Source organism: Euleptes europaea, chromosome 7 (genome assembly GCF_029931775.1).
Source record: "Euleptes europaea isolate rEulEur1 chromosome 7, rEulEur1.hap1, whole genome shotgun sequence".
Lineage (NCBI taxonomy): Eukaryota > Metazoa > Chordata > Lepidosauria > Squamata > Sphaerodactylidae > Euleptes > Euleptes europaea.
This window is the reverse complement of record NC_079318.1, coordinates 25,167,456-25,195,430: the sequence shown is the minus strand read 5'-3', so window position 1 is coordinate 25,195,430 and position 27,975 is coordinate 25,167,456. Positions and strand designations below refer to the sequence as shown.

The 27,975-nt window shown below is 42.7% G+C and overlaps 1 protein-coding gene across 1 annotated transcript; it reads right to left on the bottom strand.

The window, feature by feature from the left end:
• Positions 1–116: 116 nt before the first annotated feature.
• On the bottom strand, positions 117–16,576 carry NTPCR (nucleoside-triphosphatase, cancer-related). Its single transcript, XM_056853284.1, has 5 exons — positions 16,543–16,576; positions 12,592–12,754; positions 11,818–11,914; positions 3,926–4,135; positions 117–271 (listed from the first exon to the last, which is right to left on the bottom strand). The coding sequence occupies exons 1-5, from the start codon at positions 16,574–16,576 to the stop codon at positions 203–205; spliced, it is 573 nt and encodes a 190-aa protein (XP_056709262.1). The 3' UTR covers positions 117–202.
• Between the last annotated feature and the right edge of the window lie 11,399 nt (positions 16,577–27,975).

Below are 27,975 nucleotides of genomic sequence, written 5' to 3'. Positions count from 1 at the left end.
TAAGAAACTGATTTCAGAGCCCAAGATTAATTGTCTTATATTAACCAGCAAGCATTGGTAGGTAAATGTGAGATATGCAGGTAGATGTGAAATAGCACTGCTCTTATCTGCATAGTCTAAGTCAATGAAGTCCCACAGACATCAAGAAGAGGTGTGCTGAGCCGTCAAGAGTTCATGAGAGGGTATGATTTCAAGGAACTTCTCATTTTAGGCAATTCTGCACAGCTGTCACAACATCTTGCAACACGCTATCTCTGTTCTCCCTTGTAATCTAAAAATCAGAAGAACACGTATCAGCACAAAAAGAGTTTGGATTATTAGTGGTTGTCATTTATCACAATGGTGTTTAACATGCAAGGCTCAGGGGATTTAAACAGTTGTCAGGCAAGATATTGACTTGTGTGTGCTTGGTCACTAGGACAAAATCTGAGAATGTGAATATTCAGTCACTAATTTTTCTTTAAAACATGAATGAGAAATCTCGCATTACAATTCTATATTGGACAATATTTCTTTCAGGTCCCTTAGCAACCAACTTCAAGATACTTGACGGATTCTTAATTGCTTTTAATTGCTTAACAGCAAAAGGGTCAGATGAATTGTTCATGCTATTACAGATGTGAAAATATTCAAACACAATGTCAACAGAACAGCAAATACGAATGTGTTGAATTCTCAGTGTAGCCAGATCTGTGCCTACTTAAATCTAGAGACTGGAGCCATGAACAGTCAAGACAGATATATCTACAAATCTGAGAGAAGTCCCAACAAAACAAAAAAACACTGGGGGGAGTTAACCTCCCCCCCCCCAAATAATAGAAATAGCACCTGTAGCTTTAAGAAATGAATGCCCTCAGTGGTCACTGCTAGGCAACCATAATAGGATTGCCAACCTTCAAGCCTTGGTTTCTGTCAGGGGCAGGACCCTTTCTAGGGCTGTTCTGACCTTTGAAGGAGGGTTTATCAGAAGCAGGCCTGGCAGCAACTCCTGGGCAACTTGATACCACACAACTTGATTGCCTCACCAAGGAATGATTGTTTGCTACTGTTGAATGGCACCCACCCCCACCAAAGTCAGTATCCTCTAGTAGTTGGCATTTCAAACTAGGATCTGGGCGACCAAGGTTTGAACCCCCACTCTGCCATCGAAGCCCACTGGATGACCTTGGGACAGTTATACATTTTCAGCCTATCCTATCTCACTGGGTTGTTATGAAGATAAAACGGAGGAGAGGAGAATTAAGCAAGCTGCTGTGGGTCCCCATTGTGAAGAGAGACAGGATATAAATGAAGTAAATAAATAATAAATATATCCAAAGACAGGGGTGCAGATAAAAAATAGGTGGGTGGGTGCGTGGGTGGGAAAGATACAAGGAAAGTTGAGGATATGGGGGCCGCCAGGAGGAGAGAAAGAGGAAATTGTGTGGGGAGGGGGTACAGGGGAAAGTGAGGTGCCCCTTGCAAGTCCTTGAGGATTCCCCAAAGAGCAACTGGGCTTGGCCCAGCCCAGCAGCTAGAACTGTGTCCCCCCAGGGAAAGGGAAGAAGGGGAAGCTGAAGACAAGGGGTCAGATAAACGTAGACTGTGTGGTGGGTGGGAAGGAGAGAAGGCGGCAGGAAAACAGGAGGGGATATGGGGGCTTTCAGGGAAAGGAAAGAGGAAATATTGGAGGAGGAGGAAATGAGATGCCCCCCTACAAGTCCTTGTGGGTTCCCTGCTTTTATACAATATTCATGATCTGCATAATAACTACATGACATTTCTCCAAAGAAAAAAACAGGACCCTAGCAAAAGACTACACATACAATCCTTCCGAGGGGTGGAATGGCCAAGAAAAGGTGAACCTGCAAAATCATTCTGGAGATGGAGTCTCTGTTGTGCTTGGAAAAGAAAAAGGAAGCAGGTAGGGGAAAAGTAGTGCTATAAATCTATATTCTTTGATGCTTTCATCAAAATAAATTGACACAGATGAATCAAGAGCATCTTGGGCATTTACCTGCATTGACTTTATGTCTGATATTTCTAGGTTCATGTGGCTTAATCCAAAGAGAACTTGACATGTTGTTACCAGATGCCAGTAACAAACAAATGTGAAATACAGCTCTTATGCACACAAACAAATGAAAATGTCTTGCACTACAAACAAACATTAAGTACCAATGCAATGGAAGGTGGTATACAGAGCTGAAAGAGATCCAGATGCTTGGGCATTTGCGGCCAGTACTCAAATGCAAATGGAAAGTCTAAGCAATAATGTTTAAAATACAAAATATTAGGCCTTAACTCTGGTATTAATTCTCCTGTGTTCTGAAGACTCAGATGCTACTAATAATGGGGTACAAGACATACTACTAGATGACTACTAGATCAGAGAGTCTGGGGATGTGGTTCAACAACAAGGATCAAGAAGCAATTCAAGGGATGGGAGCTGTTATTTCACAAACTGATTAACTACGCACCCAGTTCTTGAGCTGCACACTTCTAGTTTATATAAATGTTGTCTCTGACTATAACCATTCAGCAACTGGTGCTGTTTAACAGAGTTCAATGTAGATCTTCTTTTATTTTACACCAGCAATTCAATTAATAATCTACTGAAGAGAACAGTTCCTCTCTATCGCCTGAGACTACAATTCAAAACACTTTTTTTGTGCCAGAAGAGTCATAACTGAAAGCAAATGGAGAAAATGGAGGATAAAATATAAAATAATTAATTGCACATTTGCTTCCACAAACCCATTTAGGATATTGCAAGAGTGGTTTAATGAATTCCATGTTTGTGGAAATAACGCTAGGACAAGGATTTCACAAAGCCTATCCATTCAACAGGGGCAATGAATTTTAATCCACGTACTTCATTTCTAAGTAAATTATGGCAGCAATTGCAGCACTGCTAGGTGTGGGGCTGTTTTAATCTGCTGAGATTACCAGAAATTTAGTCAATTACAATCGTAAATTCTGCTCAACAAGAACTGGATCAAAAGGCCAGTCTCACACCCTTCCATGCCGCATCAGTGCAGTATAGGAACAGATGCAGGACTCTCAGCATGAGTGTAGTAGGAGGACACACCATCGACTTGTTCGATCACTTGACCAGGCCTTATCAACTGAGCCTGACAGGATTCTCCTCCTCAATGAGGAGGGTTTTGTGGTTGCCTCACAGAGGGTAGAGCCCTGTGGCGCAGAATGGTAAACTGCAGTACTGCAGTCCAAGCTCTGCTCACGACCTGAGTTCGATCCTGACGGAAGTTGGATTCGATTCAGGTAGCCGGCTCAAGGTTGACTCAGCCTTCCATCCTTCCAAGGTTGGTAAAATGAGTACCCAGCTTGCTGGAGGTAAAGGGAAGATGACTGGGGAAGGCACTGGCAAACCACCCTGTAAACATAGTCTGCCTAGTAAATGTTGGGACGTGACGTCACCCCATGGGTCAGGAATGACCCGGTGCTTGCACAGGGGACCTTTACCTTTTACACAGAGGGTGGCAGCATAAACCTCTGCTTGCATCACAACAGCTACAGGAGTGGATAATTCTGCGAATGATGAGGACAGGATGAGATTAAAGCTTCCCCTACCTACCCAAAGGAATACAGTTCGGTTTTATGTGAACAAGCCTTAGATTTGCAAACTCCCTCACACTCTCCTTCTTTGCTCGTTCCCTCCCTTCCTTCCTGGTTTGTGCAAATCACGCTTTGCCCAGTTTGGACCCAACGGCAACCTCTGCTATGCCACAGAGGGAGGAGGATAAGACCATGCAAGGAGGAGGGGACATGTGAGCTCAAGGGTCTATCACAATATGTCAGCCATGAATTGGGGTTATCTCTATGCTGGCTCTATCTTATGTCAGAAAGTAGTCATGAGAACTGTGTCGGATGCCATGTAGAACTAAAGACGAAAACATCCTCAGCGGATCATTGAGTGACTTACACTGAAGACCTTCACCTCCTTCCTATTTCTGATCTCTTCCACGAGCCCCAGAGGCTTTCCTTTGGGCACTGGGATGGTTCCAAGTATCACAGTTCCTGAGCCACTGAGAATTTGACGGACAGCTTGAGTGAAGGGCTGGCTAAAGAGTTCCATTTTTCCAATCTCGTCAATTACGCAGACTTTTTTCACTCCACTGCTGTCAAGATCAGCCTAAGAGGAAAATATATAAAATGTGATTGAAAAGCTCAGCAAGACAGTTTACCACATTTATGGATGAATGAAGTCATCATTCTGTATAGTTAAAAAAACAACAACTCAACTTCAAAAGAACAATTTCTTTTAAAATTAAATTTTTCACAAAACAGGGGAAAAGCTTTTTTTCTAAGAATGTCAGTTATTAACTATCTTTAACTAGTTGTTAACTAGTTATTAACTAGCTTAAAATCAAGAAAGGTGCCATCCCATCCAGCAAACAACACTGCATGTGTAAATATCTCAGTCAGAGTGTTCGATATAGCACTGGATGTTTATTCTGTTTCTCTGAGCAACTGTTCCATTTTTTCAGTATCTACCTTGTTCTATGTATCTCAAGAGTCTACAATAAGAAGTTTTGACAGGTGCTAATGGAAAATAAGTTGACTCTGTGGCAATTCTCTGAGACAGAGACTGAACTTCCTCCTGGATCCTTCCTAACACATCTTGAGATACTTCTCTATTTACCATATACCCTCAAGTCGAACAGGGGAATCCATTTGATTTTATTAAATGTTCCTGCATTGAGGAGGACATTAACAGATGTGCTACAGGAGGACCGAACATATCAAATCCCACTTGCAGGCAACACTCGGATAAACTTTATTGGAAACTACAAAGTATGACTAAACCATGGTTTATTCAAAACAAAACGTAAATAATAAATATAAATGTCTCTTCCTATAACAATTTCTTCAAGACTCTGATATTCAGACTGCAGTTCCTTCTTCCTTTCTCTCAGAAGTTCCTTCAAGTCTCTAACAACCAACTCTGGACTGACCAATCATTTCCTTCATGCATTACATAAACCAGTCAAATTCTGAATCTACCAACACCAATCCAACAGGAGTTTCATAACAGCAGAAATTGAATTCCCTCCTGTTTCTGAAAGCTTCAACCCAAATCAATGGCACATCTTTTACCCACACACAAACCACATGCCATAACATAAAACATTAAAATCAATCAGTGCCACTTTTATCCCAAGCTTGAAGAATGGATCATTTTTTCTTGAGTGCAGCACAATAAATTGATGCATTTACTTCTGGGTACAACTCATAGTACTGGTTTGAGTCCATACAGTCCGTTGTTTAGAAGTGAGGGGAGAGACATTGCCATCAGGGGAAGGGGTGGAAACAGACCTCTCCTTTTCCAGAGAGCGGGAGCAGACAGAGCCGCGACAATACACATCCTATGGAAGACGCAACAATACACATCTCATGGAAGACGTGGGAGAAGAGCAGGAGAAGAGCGGTGGATGACAAGTTCTTAACTTTATTTACTAACCTGCTCGGCCAGTGAAGCTTGTTTCCTACCTCCTACCCTATAAATATCCCTCAAGACCAAACGTGAGTAAATATAATTGGCAAAACCGTTTATTTCACCTCTGGGGAAATGAGCTCGAAGAAACGACAGCGCTCTTCTCCAGAGCAGCTAGGTCACAAAACTGAAAAGCAGCTGAAGTTAGATTACTACTGGAAAGAAAAGAACCGGGAATCTACTCCTATACCACTTAGCAACAAATATGCAGTGCTAGAACAAACCCCCACCCCTCTTGAAGGTGAGAATGCTACACTTGATACTTCAAGAATTACCACCATTGCAGGTGCGGAGGAGGAATGTAATCAGAGAATTGAAAAGCAGCCAAGTGACCCGGATATCCTCATAAAGCAGACATCCCTTATAACAGAAACCATAGTTAACCTTTATACGAAAATCGACCAAATTAACTTGAAGTTAGATGAACTAAAGGACTTAAAGACTGTGATAAAAACTACTAGGACGGACTGCCAAGGAGAAGGGAGAGACAAGACAGGAAAAAGTAACTCCCTGGGAAAGGCGACAAACAAATCCTGCTATATGAATACGGAACGAAAAACAAACCCTTCCCAACGACCCCTTATAATCAATGAATGAACTGAGAATGACAGAAACAGCCGCAGATCACAAAGGAACCAATTAGCCTTCCTTATTGGGAACCATGCAGCAAACCACGGCCGATGGAATAACGAAAGGGCGGTACTGAACTCTTTAAAAGAAATAATCCAGGGTGGTCTCAGGGAGGGTGAGATTCAGGAATTATATTGACTCCCCAGCAAGAACTTCTATAAACGACTCCTGATCACCTTCCGATCAAATTGGACGACATCTCTGCTTATGAGTAGAAGAGACTCCCTAATAAAATACCAATTTTTTATAACAAGAGTTTTTAAAGATAGTATCTGCCCTCCCCTATTCAAACTAAGAACTAAACATCCACTTAAGGGAGCCTTCACAGCTACTGGAAACACTTCTGAAAAGGAGAGATGGGGAAATACCAACTGACCTTGTGATAACAACTAAAACAATTAATAAGCAAAAAACACCAGAAATGGAACGCCAGGGGCCTGATAATATAGATAAAACAACCAGCCAAACCCTCTGCAACCATTTAATTACTGACAAGCCTGAAGCAAATACGTCAGAAATGGAAATTCAGGGAGAATATTTATCAAGTAGCCCCTCCACTACACAGTCCTCGATTCCGCCCCTAGAATCATCATACTATTCAAATACGAATGGAAATAGCGGACCTTCAAAAATAACACCGACCTCACCCTATAAAGAGGACAACTCGCAAGAAAGGGAAGAAGTCCAAACCACCAATAAATACCAACCTAGCCCCCAAAAAACTCCCATCAATGTTAACATTTATGAAACAGCAATACGGGAGGAAATAGAAATTGACCCCCCAATTCTCTTTACAACTATTTTCTGCAACAGAGATGAACAAACCTCAGACCATATCAAACCTCTTTCTCAAGAACTGAAAGATGCTGAAAAAGCAACAGTAGAAGGGGATTGTCATCAACCCCCTATAAAAGCCAACACATTTATATAAATCAAGTACCTCTTACTCCGCTTAATAATCCATGTGGCCCATCGGATACACCAGATGACCGTAGCCCGACTGTTACCACCTCTCCCCTACAATATTCAAAAACAGAGGACTGACTATCTGAAGTAGGAAATGGGAAGAACTTTTCTATCATTTCATGGAATATAGCAGGATGGAAAAGTAAATGCGGAGACCAAGACTTCACAGACTACTTAACCTCATTTAATTGTATCCTTTTACAAGAGACATGGTCAGAAACGGACGTGAATTTAAAAGGCTTCAAGTCATTCAACCTCCTAGCTACTAAACCCAGGCAGAAGGGTAGATGCAAAGGTGGTCTTTCCATATTATTCAAACTAACCTGCAATTGTATACCCTTGGATCTCGGACCCTGTGCTTCTATTGCCCAAGCTATCGGCTTAACTTTCCCTAAGATTCAATTAATCATAATTAATGTCTACCTTCCATCAACTAACGAAATCCTTGCTCAGTGGGATTCCCTCTCTGAGTTCGTTACATCTTTATCTAAAAGACATCCAACAGCAGTCTTTGTTATAGCTGATGATTTCAATTCTCGCTCAGGCAACAACCTCAATAAAATAATTTCTCAGCTGGGCTATGATGAGAACGACCCTTTACCCTGGCCTTTGACCTTTACTCGCTTGTCTAAAGATAAAATAATTAACAGAGCTGGCCTTAGACTCTATGAATTCTGCATAGCTCAAAATGTTATTATTCTAAATGGCCTTGGTCAATTTCCCAACTCAGTTGAATACACTTTCAGGGCTCCTACTGGCTGCGATCGATTATGGACTATGCTCCCTTGAAATATTAAAAAATGTGAAAAGTGCAAATTTAGCATATCGCACTGAGAGTGACTACCTTCCCTTAGAAATATTTATCGATCTTACCCAAGGGAAAAACTATAACGATAAACGAAGCGACGAACAGGGAGGAGAAAAACTGAAACGGATCACATGGTCCATTGCAAATGAGACAGCAATGTTTTCCTTACTATACTCTGAGACACTAACTGCGCTGAGAGAGAAAATAATGAATGCAATTATTCCTGAAGAAACTATTTCAATTTATTTACAAATAATTAACCAATGTAAATCTAAAGCTGCTCCCATAAATTGTTCAAGACCTAGAACTCATTCCTGGTTTGACACCGACTGTTTAACCAAGAAAATAGTTGAGGACCATATTTCATGACTAGTGTATGTCAAGGGACCTTGATCACTATGCCGAATACCAAATGCAAAAAAAAGCTTTTTGAGAGCTGATTCGGAAAAAGAGATATTCTTCCAAAACGAATGGAACCAACTATATTGAGCCTTTACCACAAATAACCGCAAACTATTTTGGAGGATGCTTTCCAGTAACATCAATAAAGATCAAAACCCACCAGCGTCAACTATTTCCCCCCAAACCTGGATGGATTACTTTGGTTCCATCTATGCGGATAATGATTGCCCTCCACAAACCAATATAATCCCAGCCGCCCTTACTGACTCTCTTTACCCTTCATGGGAACCAGTGAGATCAGAGGATTTAAAAGATATAATTTTGAAATTAAAATCTGGGAAGTCTCCAGGTTTGGACGCGCTGCCTCCAGAACTCTTTAAAAAAAATGCAGACTTGGGTTTTAGGGCACTATAGGGTTTATAAAGAGAAAAGAATATTGTATTAGCAGTGAATCAGTGCTCTGTATATGTTTTATATATTTTACGGTATGTTGGTTTTTTGTTGTTGTTGTTGTTGTATTATGATTTCACTACCATTATATTTTTTTCTTTTTTTGTGTTTGTATGTTTTATTATAAAAAGCATTAAAAAATTAAAAATTTAAAAAAAAATGCAGACTGGTGGACAGATCCACTAGCAAAGCTATTTACTACCATCAACAATTTTGGCTGTATTCCTGAAGATTGGCTAAGTGCAATAATAATACCAATCTATAAAAAAGGAGGATTAGACTGTCCCGAAAATTATCGCCCAATCAGCCTCTTGAACATTATATCTAAAATCTATGCTAAATATCTAGAACAACGACTAGTTAAATGGATACAGGATAATAAAATCATTGGCCCTGAACAAATTGGATTTATAAAAGGATGTTCCACAGTGGACCACTGTCTCCTTTTATCTTGTCTAGCAAAAAAATATATGAAATCGGGCACAAAAACGTTATATGTTGCTTTTATAGATTTAAAAGGAGCTATTGATTCAATTGATCGGAACCTTCTCTGGAACAAATTAGAGTCCCTGAACATAGACCCCCGCCTTCTATATCTCATTAAACAACTCCACACAGGTACCTTTTGCCAGGTCAAATTCTCGGATGAAGGCCACTTAACACCCAAAATTCCCACCTCAAAAACAGTGAAACAAGGCTGCGTTTTAGCCCCGCATCTTTTTAATCTATTTTTAGCTGATCTTCCAAAGATTTTTAACTCAATTGATGGTCATTCCCCTAAGATTGGAAACCTGAAAATTCCACTGTTACTTTACGCTGATGACGCCGCTATTTTATCTTTTACAAGGGTCGGCTTATTAAGACACCTACAACTGTTCGCCAATTATTGTAAACGTAACAAATTGCAAATTAATTATGCCAAAACAAAAATTCTAGTTTTCACCAAAAGCTGGCATCTTTCAAAATGGTCCATCGACAATGTACCAATAGAGCAGGTCAAGACTTTTAAATATTTGGGTCTCACTTTTAACTACAATTTAACTTGGACAAATCACAGAAATAATGTCATCAACTTAGCTAAATATTCAGCATCACAGATTAAACGATTTTTTTACTTAAAAGGGAACCAATATGTACCTGCAGCTATTCATGTTTTTACAGTTAAGATTTTGGCGCAACTACTGTATGGAATACCTGTCTGGATAGAAGCACTGAATAAAAATTTGGAAGATGTACAGACTTCCTTCCTCCGCCAAATACTAGGACTTCCTAGTTGCGTCCCATTCCAATCTATCCTTAGTGAAACTGGAATGATGACTTTAGAGACCAAAGCTTGGCTCTTAACTTTTAAATACTGGATTAAGATTCATTTTTCTCCAAATGAAAATCGTCTTACTCCCTTTTTATTAAAAGAAGCTGCAGATACAGAGTGGTTCACGCTTATCCCACACAAATTGAAAACCTTGGGATTAGATATAGACAATTTATTGATGCTGGACAGGCAAACCATTTTCCGAGTTATTAAGCAAAGACTACTTGACCATGAAAGACAAACAATCCTGCCTGCAACTCCTTTATCTTGTTCTTCATCCAAATTGGGTCTTTCTGCCAATTTTGGATTCCTCCAGGATTACTTCTACTTTTTAAGTGATCCTTCCCTCCGTAGGGCCTTTATGATAGCTAGACAAAATGCCTTCCCATCGGCGGTTTTATTCGGGAGATTTAGTGGTAAAGAGAATTTGGAAAAGAGAATTTGTGGCTGTGGCTTTAATCAGATAGACTCCATTTATCATATTTTATTGGAATGTGAAATGCTAGCGGACCTACGTACTAAATTTTTAATGCCATCAATTTTGGATAGGAACTCTTCCCCCCACTCTTTGTTTAGACTTTTACTGAACAGGTATGATCCAGAAACTACAGAAATAGTAGCCATGTTTTTGAAGCAAGCTCTGATAAAAATCAAACAAAAAATATAATAGCTGCTATTCCAGTTACTTGTAGACACTCATTTTCTATATATACCTTATATTCACTGTACTCCGGCATACCTCATTTTATTCATATCTATTGCTACAGATTTCTATATTGATGTTTTTATCATTTGTCAAATTCTGGAATACCTTGTACGATTTGTTATGCCAATAAAGGTTTTTGAACTGAATTGAATTGAATTGACAGAGCCGCAATTACCTGCAGCCACCTAACTTACAGATGACTCAGAGTACTAGTCAGAAAATGCACTGCTTGGCTGCTGGGATCCAGCACAGAAATTCATGCATGAAATAAAATCCAATAGATCAGCACCAGGAACTCCAATAGGCAGAGTGGTATCAAGGAGGTAGAATCCCAGTACTGTCATCATAGTTACATCAGACACAAAACTGAATTGGTTTTCAGTTTTCCAATGCGAAGGATATCACAGAGTTACAAGGGTGTTCAACAGCCAATTGCAATTTTTCATTGAACACTGAAGTGTGTGCGAGACACTGGTCTGCAAGCAGCTCTGAATGTTTTTTTCCCCAAGCCCCTTTCCTCCCCTATTCAGCTGGCCTCTGGCTCGAAGTTATTAACCAATAAGGCAGTTTCGTTCGGTCTCTGGCGCAAAGTCTCTTCCAATCAATGGGTGACTGATCAGAACTTCAGTCAGGACCTTTTGAATTTGTAGCCCTATATAAAGTCAGCTGTCGCCTGAGACCTGACCTTGTAGGTCATGAGCAAACAACACAAACATCGGACTTAAACTTGCTTTTAAAGTGTTAACACAGGAAACACTGGGAGACAGAAGCATCCATGAGATGTGTACTGCTTGCCACACATTTTGAAAAGCAGCTGTCTGCCACATGGCAGGTGCCAGTGTAAGAAGGACTTGGGCGGGGGGGAGAGCCCATGAAAATGTTTAAACAAAAATGGGGTCCCTCAGGTAGTTGGAGAACTTCTGCTTTAAACCAAAGAGCCGCTACATCACAAAGAGCCCCTGAAGGAATGCGAAATATTACATTTATATTTCAATGACAACATCAGATCACAAGTCGCTCACCAAAAACTTAAATAAGCTACTCACGTATCTCAACAAAGGAAGAACCAACTGTTCAAATGAAGCTAGGTCTACTACATATTGGCCAACACGGTATTCATGCCTTGTCACTGAGGAGCTAGAGCTAAAGAAAGGAAGAAAATATTAAAAATTAAATACCACAAACAGCAGAAACAATTAACACTTCGGATAGGGTTTCTCAACAGGGAAGCACACCAGTTCTCCACTGGGCATGCCAAGACCCTTCTTCTTCCCTTTCCCTGCTAATATCTCCATACTTTTCTTTGCTGCTCCAGGTAGCTGCTAGTATCCCAATACTTGCAAGACATTAATCCTTGCACAGTATTATTATGAAATATGATAGATTGGAATGATATACGACCACAACAGGTGACAGCAATGGAGTAGTCAGTCGGGGCATTGGATTCACCCAAGTGGTCCTTTAATTGCTCTGGAAGGTTGCCATAATTCTTAATTTGGACTGATTGGAAACATTTTATGCCACCTTTCCACCCTATCAGGGTCCACAAGACGGCATAATTAGGAGTATAGTGTTGATTTTCTAAGTCATACATACTTATAGTGAACGGTGACTACTACTACTTCCACTTCTCATTTGATTGCATGCTCCAATATTTTGCTTGGTTACAAGACATTTTCTTACTACATGATGGTCACGGTTTTACCACTTCAGCCAACCCCAACAGACTTAGGATTTAGAGCGCAGTGGTCACAAAAGGGCATTTGTGCCAAATGCTTTGGAAGTGAGATGCCACAGTGTATCTTTTAAAACATTAGTACCCAATCCTAGATAAAACTCCTCTTCTTCCGCTTAGAGTGACAACATCAAATCCTATTCTCCGGCCACCTTCTCTCACTTCTTCTGTGTAAAATCCATCAATAGGGCCAACGGACGGTCTCAAAACTTCAATGGTTTTCTGGATCAATGTGGTTTTTCCAATTCCTGTAACAAAGAGAGTCTTTGCTATGCCACACTTTCAGTAGCAATGAGATGTAAACTCTAAAATAGTAAGGCAGTAAAAACTTATTTCTAGTTTTTATAGACCTCTCTCCTAAAATACACATTATAGTTCCAATGTAGTATGATGCTGGTGTAGCCAAATGGGGTTCCTGCAGCGGCCTGCACATGACACTAGAAATAGAAGATTTTACCATATAATCAGGACTGTGACATTGCAAGTCTTCACAACCTCTCATCAGCCACAGACATACAGGGTGGGAACAGGGACATTCACAACATAAAAATCCTAATCTATCTGGCACATATTCCTATACTCCACCGTTTGCCTTGGTGGAGACTGAAAGGGCAGCCTTTGCATACAAGAACTGTTTGTACTTCAGACTTCTCAAACAAATAATGTATTGAGTAATTACATAAACACGCACTGATATTTTTTGGGAAGCATCCCCAAATATCCATTTTCAAAGATATTCTTACACTTTATAAAAGTGTAAGAATACCTGCGTAAGCATTTTGCAGACTGATGTATTTAGAACTTCCCTATAAGAAAGTAGATATTAGCTAATGGCAATTGTATCTTAATTTCAGATCTAGATAACTACTTCGACGCAGAGCTATTACAGTAAATATGCTTGATAGATATAAAAGGTGAGTATTTTCAGATGTTATATATTTAGCTTGCCCAAATATTTTTTCTTTTTTCAACTTAGGCAATCATTCGATCGTAAAACAGTGTAGAAAAGCAGGGTAATGTAGTCTGCTTGATTTGTTTCTGAATCCTTGTTTTTTTATTGTATGTTGGACATCTTTATTTTTTCCCTTTCCCTTTTTCCCCCTTCTGTACCCTTTTGATTATAAAATAAAAACAAATATTAAAAAAGAACTTCCTTATAGGTGATAAATGAGGTCCATCGTCTCAATTTCCGCAACAGACGGACGCTACGCAATAAAAAGTGTTTGCCTATTAATATAGCCACCACTGCCCTCCCAACTCTAATCCTGTCATCCTACACAATCATATTAACATCCATTGACAAATGACTCTGTTTGGTCGGTTTACCACTTAAACCCTCAGGAACCTAATTTATTCCTACAAAATAGGAGGACAATGATAATTGTCCCATAATGGTACATTACTTAAATTGGACATACTAAATCATTTTTTAAAAAAGATTAAGCTACACAATCTGAATATTAAGGGGACCACTGGCGCTTGCAACTTAACTGATGAGGCAGTAGCTGTTTCAAAACCTGTCAGGATCCAAAAAATGAGGTTTGAGCCACGAGAACATTAAAAACTTTAGCAGTCTTAATAATATTTGGGGACGTCTTTAAAAATGAGGTTTGAGCCATGAGAACATTAAAAAACTTTAACAAAGCAGTCAAATAATATTTGGGGACGTTTTAAAAAATAAAAATGAAATTTATTTTGTCATTTAATTCCATATGCCTACCCTGAACAGCAGGGTGAGTATAATCCTATAACAGCATACCTGAGTTAAAATCAAGTATTTGAAGTGAACTGACATGTGTAGCTTGATCCTCTGTATGCTTACTCAGAAAACAGGTCTTATGCAGTCCAGTGGGACTTTCTTTAATGCACTGTACTTATATATAATACTCTGGGGGGAATACTAAGATTTGTTATGATTATTTTACTATCCAAAAATAAAATAAGAAGCCTGTTTTGCAATACTGAGACACTAAGAAGCTCATTCAACCCAAATGCCATACAAATGTATGGAATGGGGTTGGATGGGGTGAATGTTTCTTTCCTGAGCATTTTTAGTGGCAAAATTGCGGGTGGGAGGCGGGGAGAGAAAAAAGCAACAAGGGACAAGAATCAATAAGGGCTGCGGGAGCCAATTTCACATTGCAATTCGATATAACCAGCCAATATATTTGGCTGCAGGCTTCTTTCTAGCCAGTAAATATAAATTGCTGTTTAAGTGTTGTTATATAACAATAAATAAAAGTCCTTCTCACAACCAGGCCGATCCAAATGATTTTCTGCACCGCCATGTTTATTTGGAACCAAGGAAGTACAAGCGCAATCCAAGCAATTACTGGCGAGTAAGTCTCACTGGGTGCCACGACGCTTACATCTGAGTAAACAAGGCTTGGCCTGTAAATTAGTTTAGGGCCATTTATGCATGGGAGGTTTTGCTTTGGATTTGCCGCTCTGTAGATGCACATTTTCCCCATCCAAATTCTCAACTCTGCCTAGGGGGCTTATTTTTGAGTTTTGAGAACTTGGATGGGGAAAATGATTCTACAGAGCGGCAAATCCAAGGCAAAACCTCCCATGCATAAATGGTCTATGTTTATGGGGTTGGTTTCAGGTAGCCGGCTCAAGGTTGACTCAGCCTTCCATCCTTCCGAGGACCATAAAATGAGTACCCAGCTTGCTGGGGGTAAAGAGGAGATGACTGGAGAAGGCACTGGCAAACATAGTCTGCCTAGGATGCGACATCACCCCATGGTAGGTAGGGTTGCCAGGTCCCTCTCCGCAACCGGCAGGAGATCTTGGGGGCGGAGCCTGAAGAGGGCAGGGTTTGGGGAGGGACTTCAAGGCCATAGAGTCCCATTGCCAAAGCGGCCACTTTCTCCAGGTGAACTGATCTCAATCGGCTGGAGATCAGTTGAAATAGCAGGATACCTTCTGCCGCTACCTGGAGGTGACAATACAAAATAGGCACCTCCGTGCCAATACCAACGGTTAGAAAATCTGCAACGGAGCCTCCAGTACAAAAGTAGCAAAAACTTCTTCTTGTTATTGTCGAAGGCTTTCACGGTCAGAGTTCATTGGTTCTCGTAGGTTATCCGGGCTGTGTGACCGTGGTCTTGGTATTTTCTTTCCTGACATTTCGCCAGCAGCTGTGGCCGGCATCTTCAGAGGAGTAACACTGAAGGACAGTGTCTCTCAGTGTCAAGTGTGTAGGAAGAGTAATATATAGTCAGAAAGAGGTTGGGTTTGAGCTGAATCATTGTCCTGCAAAAAGTATCAAAGGTAATGGTGCTAACCATTGTCCTGTAAGTATCAAGATAATGTGCTAATGAGGGTGTGGTATGTTATTCTTATTGGTGCTTACACATGTAACATCAACAATACAATAGTGAAAGATACATCAAAGTTATATACAAAGTTATAACAATCAAAGTTATATACAGTATGCACAATCTAAGTCAGTGGTTCCCAACCTTTTTTTGACCAGGGACCACTAGGACTTTTTTGTTCGGTGCAGGGACCCCAAGGTTCAAAATAAAAATTCCGACAATTTGAAAATAAACTTTAATCATAACTGTTAGTTAAGCATTAAACTTAGAATAATATTTGAGTACATATTTTTATAATAGAGAACTTTTAATTGAAAATATTAATTTATTATGGGTTTGTAACTTTGTTTCACGGACCTTAATTTAGTTCTCGCGGACCCCTGGGGGTCCACAGACCCCTGGTTGGGAACCAGCGATCTAAGTAAAGTGCAGTCTCAATGCACCAATCGCCCTGTCCTTTCAAGTAAATGCTGTATTTTCTTCAAAAAGTCCAATAGTAGGGACTATCCCAAAAGCACACTTTTTGGGGAAAAGGTGGGGGACGGCCGTTTCAAACCTGGTCTTCAGCCCCAAACCGTTTCCTGGCTGCAACAGGGAAGAAAGGAGGCTCGAGCGCCCGTGCGGGTCCGCCCGACGTCCTGCCTTTGCACGGCCCGGTTGCTCCGCTTCCAGCCGGCTGGGCCTTGGGAGCTCTTTCGGGGGAGGCGGCTTACCTGGCGGTCCCGTGAGCAGCACGTGCTTGGCCATGCTGGGGGAGCCCGAAGGGGGGAGAAGGAGGCCGGTCTAGAGGGAGCTCTTCCCCCCCCCCCTTTGGCTCGGATCCCTGCAGCCCGCTTGCAAAAGGAGGCGGCGGCGGGGAGGCGGTGCTGGGAAAACGCGGGCGGCGTCTGCAGCGCCGGCCTCGCAGCTGTCCCTCCCGCCGGGGAGGGCGCACTTCCCCCGGGGTTCTCTTGCTGCAGACCTATTGCAAAATAAAATAAAATAAATAAATAAATAAAAAACCCGGCTCGTCTCACTTTTGGCAAGACGAGTTTTTGCAGATCTTTCCCAGTGGCGAATCCAAGGCAAAACCTTCATGGAAGGTTTTGCCTTGGATTTGCCACTCTTTAGATGCACTTTCCCCCCATCCGTATCCTCAAAACTCAACAATAAGCCGCCATGAAGGACAGTTTTTTTTTTATTTTATGTTTTTAATAATAAATCTGGTCACAAAAAAAAGTGTATATTTACATCCAACAGCCATGCAGAGTTTTGAGAATTCAGATGGGGGAAAATGTGCATCTATAGAGTGACAAATCCAAGGCAAAACCTTCCATGAAGAGCAAGAGTCCAGTAGCACCTTAAAAACTAACAAAAATATTTTCTAAATGAAGAAGTGAGCCGTGGCTCACGAAAGCTCATACCCTACCAGAAAATATTTTTGTTAGTCTTTAAGGTGCTACTGGACTCTTGCCCTTTTTGACTAAAATATTTTCTGGCAGGGTAGGAGCTTTCGTGAGCCACAGCTCACTTCTTCAGATACCTATTTTCTGGCAGGGTATGAGCTTTCGTGAGCCACAGCTCGCTTCTTCAGATACCTATCTGAAGAAGTGAGCTGTGGCTCACGAAAGCTCATACCCTGCCAGAAAATATTTTTGTTAGTCTTTAAGGTGCTACTGGACTCTTGCTCTTTTCTACTATTGCAGATCTTTGTGTTGGGTCAAACACCCGCAGAGCCCCCCCCCTTTTTTTTTGGCCAGAAGGCAACCCCAAAAAGCCTCACTCGACTTTTGGTTTTAAAAACGAAACGAGACCCTTCTCTGCAGCTGTAGAGGCTGCCAAGTTGGAGGCGTGCTAAACTGAATGGAGAAAAGAATAGGGTTGCCAGCCTCCCAAGTACTAGCTGGAGATCTGCTATTGCAACTGATCTCCAGCCGATAGAGATCAGTTCACCTGGAGAAAATGGCTGCTTTGGTAATTGGACTCTATGGCATTGAAGTCCCTCCCCAAACCCCACCCTCTTCAGGCTCCGCCCCAAAAACCTTCCCGCCGATGGCGAAGAGGGGCATGGCAACCCTAGAAAAGAACAGGGCATTGAGTCCTAACAGATGATTGTAAAGGCGAGCCACACATAAACACTGATTAAGCTGCCTTATATTGAGCTAGACCATAGGTCTATCAGGTGAGTAATCTCAACTCTATAGGGTTGCCAGCCTCCAGGGACTAGCTATTGCTATTGCAACTGATCTCCAGCAGATAGAGATCAGTTCACCTGGAGAAAATGGCCTCTTTGGCAATTGGACTCTATGGCTTTGAAGTCCCTCCCAAAACCCTGCCTTCCTCAGCCTCCAGCCCAAAAATCTCCAGGTATTTCCCAACCCAGAGCTGGCAACCCTATCTAAGTAGCTGCAGCCCTTCCGGGTCTCAGGCAGTGGCCTTTCACATCACCTACTTCCAGATTCCTTTTTTTTTTTTTTTAGTGGAAGTGTAGAGTATTGAAACTTGGACCTTCTGCATGCAAAGCAGATGCTCCACCTGAGTCATATCCCTACCTCAAAAATATGTGGTGGGTAGGGTTGTGTGAGAGCTTGGAACTCTGGGTCTCCCGGACTCTAGCCCAAGTCTCTGGCGCATAATCTAGCCCAGTGGTTCCCAAAGTGGGCAGTACCACCCCCTGGGGGCACTGGAATTACCTAGGGGGCACTAAGAGGCAAGGGGGTAACGGGGCGCTAGAGGTTGGCCCCTTCAACTGGGTTGTTGGCTAGGGTAGGGGGCGCTGGGGTTGAGTTTGTGGAACCAAGGGGGCGGTGGCCCGAAAAGTTTGGGAACCACTGATCTAGCCAAATAATGATAATTATTTACATGCAGCACATCCATCCTGCACATGATGGTGGTCTTCAGAACACATCAGAAGCTCCAGCTCACACAATCACCATTGAAATGATGCCTTATCATTGTGTGTATTAAGTGCCGTCAAGTCGCTTCCGACTCATGGCGACCCTATGAATGAAAGTCCTCCAAAATGTCCTACCTTTGTCAGCCTTGCTCAGATCTTGCAAATTGAGACTGTGGCTTCCTTTATTGAGTCAATCCATCTCTTGTTGGGTCTTCCTCTTTTCCTGCTGCCCTCCACTTTTCCTAGCATGACTGTCTTTTCCAGTGACGCTTGTCATCTCATGATGTGACCAAAATACGATAACCTCATTTTAGCTTCTAGGGTCAAAGCCTTATCATTACTCGTGTTTATTTCACACACATAAAGAAATGTATTCATTCTGCTTGAAGGGGTCGCAGCTAGAATTCGGAGAAAGAGGTTGAATGAAATGAGCATAAGCAAAATTACCTTTCCCACACCACAAATCTTTAGTGGGAAGAGAATCAATGAGATGACATGATTCTGGGTCACAATGGCAGCAAAACAACAGGAAGACAAGTGGGAAATCAGTGGTGTGACTGTGGATTGAGTGGGAAATAAATGAAGCAAGAACTGAATGACAAGCCTGGCCTGGGAGGAAAAGAAGTGCAAAGGGAGGGTGTCAAAGGGAATGACAACCCCCTACCCTTAACAAGAATAACAATATACCCTAAACAGGGAACACTGTGAGTGTACAGCTAGCAGAGTAGACATTTAGGGCTTTTCCAAGCTATTTACATGAAATTATGATTCAAGGGCTGGGGCTCATGTGATGTCCCTGGAGGAGAATTGCTACTGCTAGAAAAGAGATCTAGATCACATGCAGCCAGTGAGTAACAAGCACTTCACTATTGCTCAGAACGCACTGGCTGAAAAGCCCTTCATGACTGTTGATGCATTCTGGCTACCAGTGTGGCTGTGCTGGGTCACCTCAAGGAAGATCTTTTACATGTTAGATTGTAAAAATAAATATTTGGTCTCAAGCTTCCTTTCTGGAAAAATATTATGCCATGACTCCACTGAAGATTGTCAGTTTTCTACCATAGGCCCGAGGGAAGGCAGAGGAGTGAACTCACTTGATTTCCATGCCTCAGAACCATATTGGTAGGGGGAGGCCCCACTTTATTATAATAAAAGTGAGACTAGTTTTCTAGCCTTATCATGAGATACAGGCCTACTTCTGAGCACCCAGCTACAAGGGACGTGGAAGATGCAGGATCAGCTAACCTAATTTTTTAAAAGTAGCCACGTAAGCACCTGAAGCTGCTTTGGAAGAGGTATTGCAGAACATTGTCTGAAGTTGCAACTAGCTACACTGGGGAATAAAGACAAGTAGGGATGTGCACAAAATTTTTATTTGGGTTATACTCATGTTGACTTAAGTCTTTTATTTTTTTTTGGTTAGGAATGACACCTCTTTGGATTCCTTGCCTCCTCTGCTGCTCTCAGTTCTCTTATGTTTTCAGTGAAAGATACGTTTCTGCTTGTGACATTTTTGTTTCCCACCTGATTAGAATATAGAAAGGATTCTTCCTTCCAATGTTCAGGCTTGTAGGAGAAAGTGACCCTATTTCAAGGGCAATAGAAACACTCAATTTGTACAGGGAAGTATGAATTGGTATATGAATGAGTTATTCTTCCTCTCCCGAGATCCTCAAGCAAAGAATTCTTTTTTAAAATGAAAACAAAGTGTGCCAATGGGGGAAGGTATATTCTCCCACTTTTATATGATAGCTCCTGGTTGATTTCTACATTTTTTCCCATCCAAAGTGACTTGCGGATTGTTACTTAAATGGGGGGGGGGGAATGTTGCCCATGGGCTCAACTTTTATTTTGAAAATCGGCCTCCCACTTGTGTTACATGGGGCTAAGAGGAGTAGGGATAGCTTGACCTGGATAGCTGAGGCTAGCCCAGTCTCCAAAACTAAGCAGGTTCAGCCCTGGATGGGAGACCACAAAGGAAAACCCGGGACACTACACAGAGGAAGCAATGGCTAACCACCTCTGAAGGCCTCTCGCCTTAAAAACCATACGGGATCACCATAAGTCAGCTGTGACTTGATGAGGGGAAAAGGAGGAGCTGGAGGGATGTGTTTATTTGCATTTTTTTCATATTTATACTCTGCTTTTGTCCCCAGTGGGGACTCAAAGATGCATACAATATCATTCTCCCCTACTCCCTTTTATCCTCACGGCAATGTGAGGTAGGTTGGACTGAGAGAGAGAGGGAGTGACTGGCCCAAGGACACCCAATGAGCTTCCATGGTAGCATGGAGATTTGAACCTGGTCTTCAAGATCCTAGTCTGACTGCACTATTTTTATGAGGGGAAAGTGTAATTGCTTAGTGCTTTAATTTTAAACCAAGTAAGTTGAGTGATCTGAGATCCCGAATTGGTAATTATCTCACAGAAAGAGTGATGAGGTGGCCATCATCAGTAGGGTTGCCAGGTCCCTCTTTGCCGACGGGAGATTTTTGGGGCGGAGCCTGAGGAGGGCAGAGTTTGGGGAGGGGAGGGACTTCAGTGCCATAGAGTCCAATTGCCAAAGCGGCCATTTTTCTCCAGGTGATCTGATCTCTATTGGCTGGAGATCAGTTGTATTAGCAGGAGATCTGCTACTACCTGGCAGTTGGCAACCCTAATAATCAGTGATCTCTCATATTTTTGGGGGTTTGATATGTGTTTGTTTTAAATTGTTGGGGCAAAACCTTCAGCCTCTGCTTCTACATTCCCCCCACCCCACACACACACAAAGCTGGAGAGCTGTCTGTTGTGTGTGGAGTGGGGAGGGCTGGCCTCTGCTCCGTACCCCTCCCAGTCTCCTTCTGCAGCCCTGCCTGCCAGCTAAACCAAGAAATCATTTGCTTTTGTCACCCCCTGCAGGGGCTGTCTATTGCGGGGAGGGGGCAAAGCCTCTACATCCCCCCTCGTCCCCTTGTCAATCATGCCTTATTGCCGGCCGGTAAAGAGATCCAATGATATCTAAAAAGTTTCCTAGAGGTTTTGAATCTTTCAGATACAGTTGTCAAAAGCTTTCTTTATATTATGAAAGAACAAAAGAGGAATGGCTTTCTGTCGGTAGACTGCTGTTGCATTCCATTAGCTATAGCATGTTGTAAGATTTATGCAGGATTGGTGAATGGCTCCAGATGGCACTCAGATTGGTTTAATGTTCTCTAAAATCATTGTGAAGTTTTGTTGTTGTAAAGAGTGTAATTAAACATGAACATCCAGTTCATTCCTCTTCCCAATTTTTTGTCTGCAATTGTGAATTTCTGCATCTGGTTTAAATTAGTTAGCGCACAAAGGACACATTTACCTTTTGTTCTTTGAAAGGAAATAATGTCCAGTGAAAAGTTTGTCTCTTCTGTCTGCAGGTTTACCTAATACAGGACCTTCTGCCCTAGCCTTCAACTTGTCCCTTCTCTCTAACATATGTAGTCCTTTCTGGGCTGACTTTTTAAATAGTCTTCCTTTTGGGAAACAGGTGAGAGAAGTGACTGTTATAGAATCATAGAGTTGGAGGGGACCATGCAGGTCATCTAATCCAACCCCCTGCTCAATGCAGAATCAGCCTACAGCATCACTGACAAGTGTATGTCCAGCCACTGCTTGAAGACTGCCAATGAGGGGGAGCTCTGGGCAGGCAGCGCAGAGCAGTTTAAACCACCACCGCCCCCCTTCCCGGGAGTCCCGGGAAGGGGGGCGGTGGGGAAAGAGAAGGAAAGGAGGAAAAAGAAGAGAAATATATTTTCTTAAAGACCCAGCGGGTCTTTAAAAAAAAAATTTTCTTCTTTTTCCTCCTTTAAAAACTAGGTGTGTCTTATGGTCAGGTGCTTCTTATAGAGCAAAAAATACGGTACTTGCAAAACAGACACTCCACTTTGACAACAGCCAACGTATAAATATTAATTGCTGACCTAGCACTTGATTGGGAAGTGCCTAGAGCTCCCTACCTAAGCAGCACCCTATCCTCCCCATTCTTGGAATGCACTTCAAACCCCAATTTCTTAGCAAAGAATACCTTGGCATGCAATTAAACACTCAGGAACCATTGTTGGATGGAAATGGCCACAACTTTTATTGGTTTCAGCTACAGGCATTGGCATGGCATAGGATCGTGATCCTAAGCATCGGCAACCTGCCTGCCAACCGATGCATCTTCTATCCCCAGCCTGCTTGCTGGGAATAGCCTGGGATGGCAGTCCGTGGGACCCGCATGGATGGAAGCCTGCTGTGTGGTCCCCTGCCACTTGGCGGGAGGCCACCTTAAACAGCCCCCGACTGGCTATGTCCCTGACAGCCCCCCACTGGGTATGTCACAATCTGGGTCTCCCCCAAAATCCCTTATTGGAGTCCCCAGAATGGGGGGAAAGGGGACACACAGGCTATCTTTCCCCCCAAATTGGATTTGGCCCCATGCCAAACCGCCAAAGTTGTGATGAGATAACGGAACATGAATAACAAACCGCTGAAACAAAGGGTGGGACAACTCTGGTTAGACCTCAACTAGAGTACTGTGTTCAGTTTTGGGCACCACAATTTAAGAAAGATGTAGACAAGCTGGAACGTGTCCAGAGAAGGGCAACAAAGATGGTGAGGGGTCTGGAGACCAAGTCCTATGAGGAAAGGTTGAAGGAGCTGAGTATGTTTAGCCTGAAGAGGAGAAGACTGAGGGGGGATATGATAACCATGTTCAAGTACTTGAAGGGCTGTCATATAGAGGAGGGTGCCGAGTTGTCTTCTGTTGCTCAAGAAGGTCGGACCAGAACCAACAGGTTGAAATTAAATCAAAAGAGTTTCCGTCTAGACATTAGGAAGAATTTTCTAACAGTTAGAGCGGTTCCTCAGTGGAACAGGCTTCCTCGGGAGGTGGTAAGCTCTCCTTCCCTGGAGGTTTTTAAGAAGAGGTTAGATGGCCATCTGTCAGCAATGCTGATTCTGTGACCTTAGGCAGATGATGAGAGGGAGGGCATCTTGGCCATCATCTGGTCACTAGGGGCGTGGGGGGGGATGTAGTAGTGAATTTCCTGCATTGTGCAAGGGTTGGACTTGATGGCCCTGGTGGTCCCTTCCAACTCTGTGATTCTACGATTCTATGAACTCAGAAGCCGAACGAGCTGGGGGCCGGGAAAGGGCTCTTTAAATTTTCTGTAGGTTACCTAAGTGAAACATTCAGGTCCACAGTTCAGAGGAGGGCCTGCCCCAGAGCCCCGGGGCTTGATTGGCCCTGGGTAGGCTGGGGAAGGAGTGGCAGGGGAGGAAAGTTCCCACCAGAACCACCAACGTTGCAGATCACTCCCCGGCCTCCCAGCTGGCTGCCATTTCAACGTGGTGTGCCTGCCAGCCCCGCTGCCCCCCAGGGCCCTGAAAAGCCTGACGCCCAGCCTGACGAGCCCCCGCACTTGCTCCAGCCACCCCTCACCACAGGCCTGCAAAACGTGGCTCTTTCGGAGAGTCGGAGCCCATGCTTGGGGAACTCTGTGTGCTGCATTTTGAAAGATGAGTACTGTGAGTGCCATTGATGAGTCTTTGCGATCTCCTACAGCTCACCTTTTCCCTTTAGGTTACACACATTGTTCTGCACAGCATGTCATGATCCATTTGGTGGAATTTCTTGTGCTGAAAAAAAAACTTGCTGTATAAGCACTTGACTGCTGGGAGAAGGAGATATACACTGCAGAAATCAATTTGTCAAGGTTTTCTCCAGGATGAAAGACATTCTGTAAATGTAAGATCATTACTAGGGTCATTATAGAAACCTGGCTGCTGGGGAGAGAGTCTTTAAACTTCACTTTTGACAGACTCCACACTTGCTCAGAGTACAGATTCTTCAGGGTCATTCTGTGCGCCCTTTAGTTATCATACATACAATAACCTCGGAGTGAGTAATTCAGCCTGGTTGTCACTGATATCTAATTCAGCGCTAATAGGTCCCTGAGCCTTCCGACAAGAAGAATGCAGCAAGAATAAAGTCCAAATCAAAGAACGATGCAGTGAAAATACCAATATTTGAACTGCCCTCTTTCTCAAGTTAAGTTTGTAATTCACTGAGGGATGGAGACATATTTAAGCATTGGGCCTATTGACCGTGGACGCTCAATGTTCCCTGGAGACTGTGGTTGAAGAGAGCACTAAGGCCCGGACTACACGGGCAGAAGGAGGTAGACATGAGATAGCAGAGTGGTGAGGCCGTACGATAGACTGTGTAACTTCATTCTGAAGTCGAGAGGTTACATTTTTCAAAGTACCTTCACGTTAACAATGCCTTGTAAAGAGGAAATGAGCACAGCATATAGATGGCTTGCCTAGAAACTTTCTCTGTCAGTGCAGGGGCTTGCAGTTATGGCTCTATGAAATAAAATCTTTAAAAGTTTAGGTATATTGGCAGGGTAGGTTGAATGCTAGAAAAGCCAGTATGTGAGGGGAGTGTCAGACCAAGATTTTGATGGGAATAAGGGACTTCTTAGGTCATTTATGAGTGGGTACTTTCACTCACATTTGCTTCCGGTCTGTCTTGGTTGTTCCTTGGAGTTATGCATGAGTTTTCCATCTATTAAAGATGACCTCGCTACCAGCCCTCACAAGTCACAAATCCTGGGACGTCCTGTTCCTCTGTTCCTCTGTTAATCCGATTCTTCCCTCTCCCCTGAGCTCAACCCAGGTGAAATCCCAGTGCATGAGGAAAAGTGTGGGACACACAAATGTGGTTTCTCTCACAGCCAATTACAAAGCAGCTTGTAAAGAGGCGGGGGTTCAAATGCTTCCTGCTTCCTGGGAGTTCTTTCTGAGCAGAAGAAAGGCCCTGTTTGCTCACCTAGCTAAGCAGCCAAACTGCCTTGGTTATGGTGGAAAGTGTGGGTGCTCATGTGTTTCAGGCACACCTACAATGTAGCATGCATGAAAACAATTGGTGTGATTGCACCTTCCAGCCAATGAGGACATACTGGAATTTGTCAGCATTAACCTTTCTGTTCAGATAAACCTAAAAAAAAAAAAAAGAGAGAGACAAATCTAGTATGTGCATAGCAACTGTTTTTTCAGTATAAAGCTCAGGGAACATACTCTTCCCAGGACAGAAATAACTAGATTCCCACCCTCAAATTACAATTTCATCTGTGCAAATTCAATTGAAATTAATGTGATTTGTAGCAGCCAAACACTTTGAGGATTGTAGTACAAGGCAGAGCCACTGGATTTAGGCCAAGAATCTTCAGAAGGTCTCAGTTTGAAGGTAGACCTATGGCTTCCCACCCCCTAGTCTCCCGTTTCATAAACAGCTGAGAACTACATTATCAATACTGACAATAGAGTCCGTCTCAATCTTTACCCAGGAGAATCTCATCCCTTAACTCCCAAGGGGGCAATGAAAACTGGCCCATCAGATCAAGATTCACCTGACTTAAAAAATGTTTTATTTAATGGCATTTTTGTATGCTGGCCCTCCAGTGGAATCGTTAGGATCGGGATATCTTTCCTATCTTCCTTTTTTCCTTGATTGGGGATATTTCTGAGGGCTGGTGGTGATGCGCTGCATAGGTTTTGTGTGGGAGTTGTGATACATTCATTTGGCACATTAGTGCCTTACAAACATCTCCGCATCAGTGCGCTGATTTGCCCAGTCGTCTGCAGGGAACAGCAAGGTCAAAATAGATGGTGCAGACCACTGGAGGAAGGAATAAATAAAACCCTGTGCAACAGGATACCTCTTCTCCCCAGCCCCTGAACCCAGAGAAGGAGCCTTCACGCAAACAAGCGTCTTTGTTAAGTTCTCAACAGCAGGAAGATCCTGTTCTAGCCAAACAGAAGGGCTAGCATAGTTCTCAAAAAGTCATCTGATCTGTCTGTTCCAGTTATAGAACGCAAGCTGATACTGCTGTGAACATAGTTACAGTTATGAGTCTGCATGTTCTATTTGGTCACCCTGTTGGCAGGATCTAAGACTCTGTCTGTCTCCTTATGAAGTGGCCATTCCAAAAGAAGACAAGCGAGCACACAACTTCCTGAAAGTCTATTTCAAAGGCCTGGGAAATTTTCCGATAGGACAGATACAGTTGTTACTGTCATTTCTTAAATAGCAAACAGAAGTCTCTGGGAGAAGGCAATAACTTATAATAATCTTTGGGGGAAAGTGTGTGTGTGTGTGTGTGTGTGTGTGTGTGTATATATATATATATATATATATATATATATATATATATATGCAGGAAATTCCAAACTACCTCCCCCCCACACACATACATATGTGTGTGTGTGTGTGTGTGTGTGTGTATATATATATATATATACACACACACACACACACACACACACACACACACATATATGTATGTGTGGGGGGGGAGGTAGTTTGGAATTTCCTGCATTGTGCAGGGGGTTGGACTAGATGACCCTGGTGGTCCCTTCCAACTCTATCTATCTATCTATCTATCTATCTATCTATCTATCTATCTATCTATCTATCTATCTATCTATCTATCTATATTTGGAAGGGACCACCAGGGTCATCTAATCCAACCCCCTGCACAATGCAGGAAATTCCAAACTACCTCCCCCACACACCCCCAGTGACCCAGAACCATACTCCATACCCATATGTGTGTGCGTGTGTGTGTGTGTATACACATATATTAGGTTTGCCAGGCCCCGCAGCTCCACCGGCGGGAGCTTTGCGGGGCCGTGGCGCTAGCACGCGATGCACCTACGCCACTACCAGTTTAACCCGGAAGTGACGGGGACACTCTAGCGATCCTGGCCCAAACCTTATGGTTTCCAAAGAGTTTTAGCCGAGGATGCTAGAGCGTCCGCATCACTTTTGGGTTTACCCAAAAGTTACCCGTGCGCCGCGTCTGCGTGCATGCCCACAGTGCCCGCCAGCCCTCAGATGGATGGGCGGTAGTTTACCCGCCACCACCGGGCAATTGGCAACCCTAACACATATATATTAGTGCTTGTAAGTCAGAAAGGTAAAACTGCATACAACCGTAAATGTTGTAATAGTGTGCAGTTGCTCTAAAGATACTAAATTCGTAATTTGTAACAGTTAGTGAAAACTACCTCGCTTGATTTACTTCAAGTAGAGCAGAGTGGCTGGAGTCTGGACTCGTCCATCTTTGCTGTACTTCACAGCTTCTTGTGCTGGTATATGGAGCTCGAAGGACCATATCCGAAATTCTGACATTTCACGAATTCATGGCTAATTCTGATAAGGTGGAGTTGGGTATACTCTAACGGGATGTTCTCTTGCTCAGGC

Coding starts and splice junctions, on each gene's coding strand:
- NTPCR (XM_056853284.1), bottom strand. CDS start 16,576: ATGGCCAAGCACGTGCTGCTCACGGGACCGCCAG. Junction 11,915..12,591: donor GGAGTTTTATCTAGGATTGG/GTACTAATGTTT, acceptor TCCTTTCTTTAG/CTCTAGCTCCTCAGTGACAA. Junction 4,136..11,817: donor TTCTTCCTTTGTTGAGATAC/GTGAGTAGCTTA, acceptor TTTTCCTCTTAG/GCTGATCTTGACAGCAGTGG.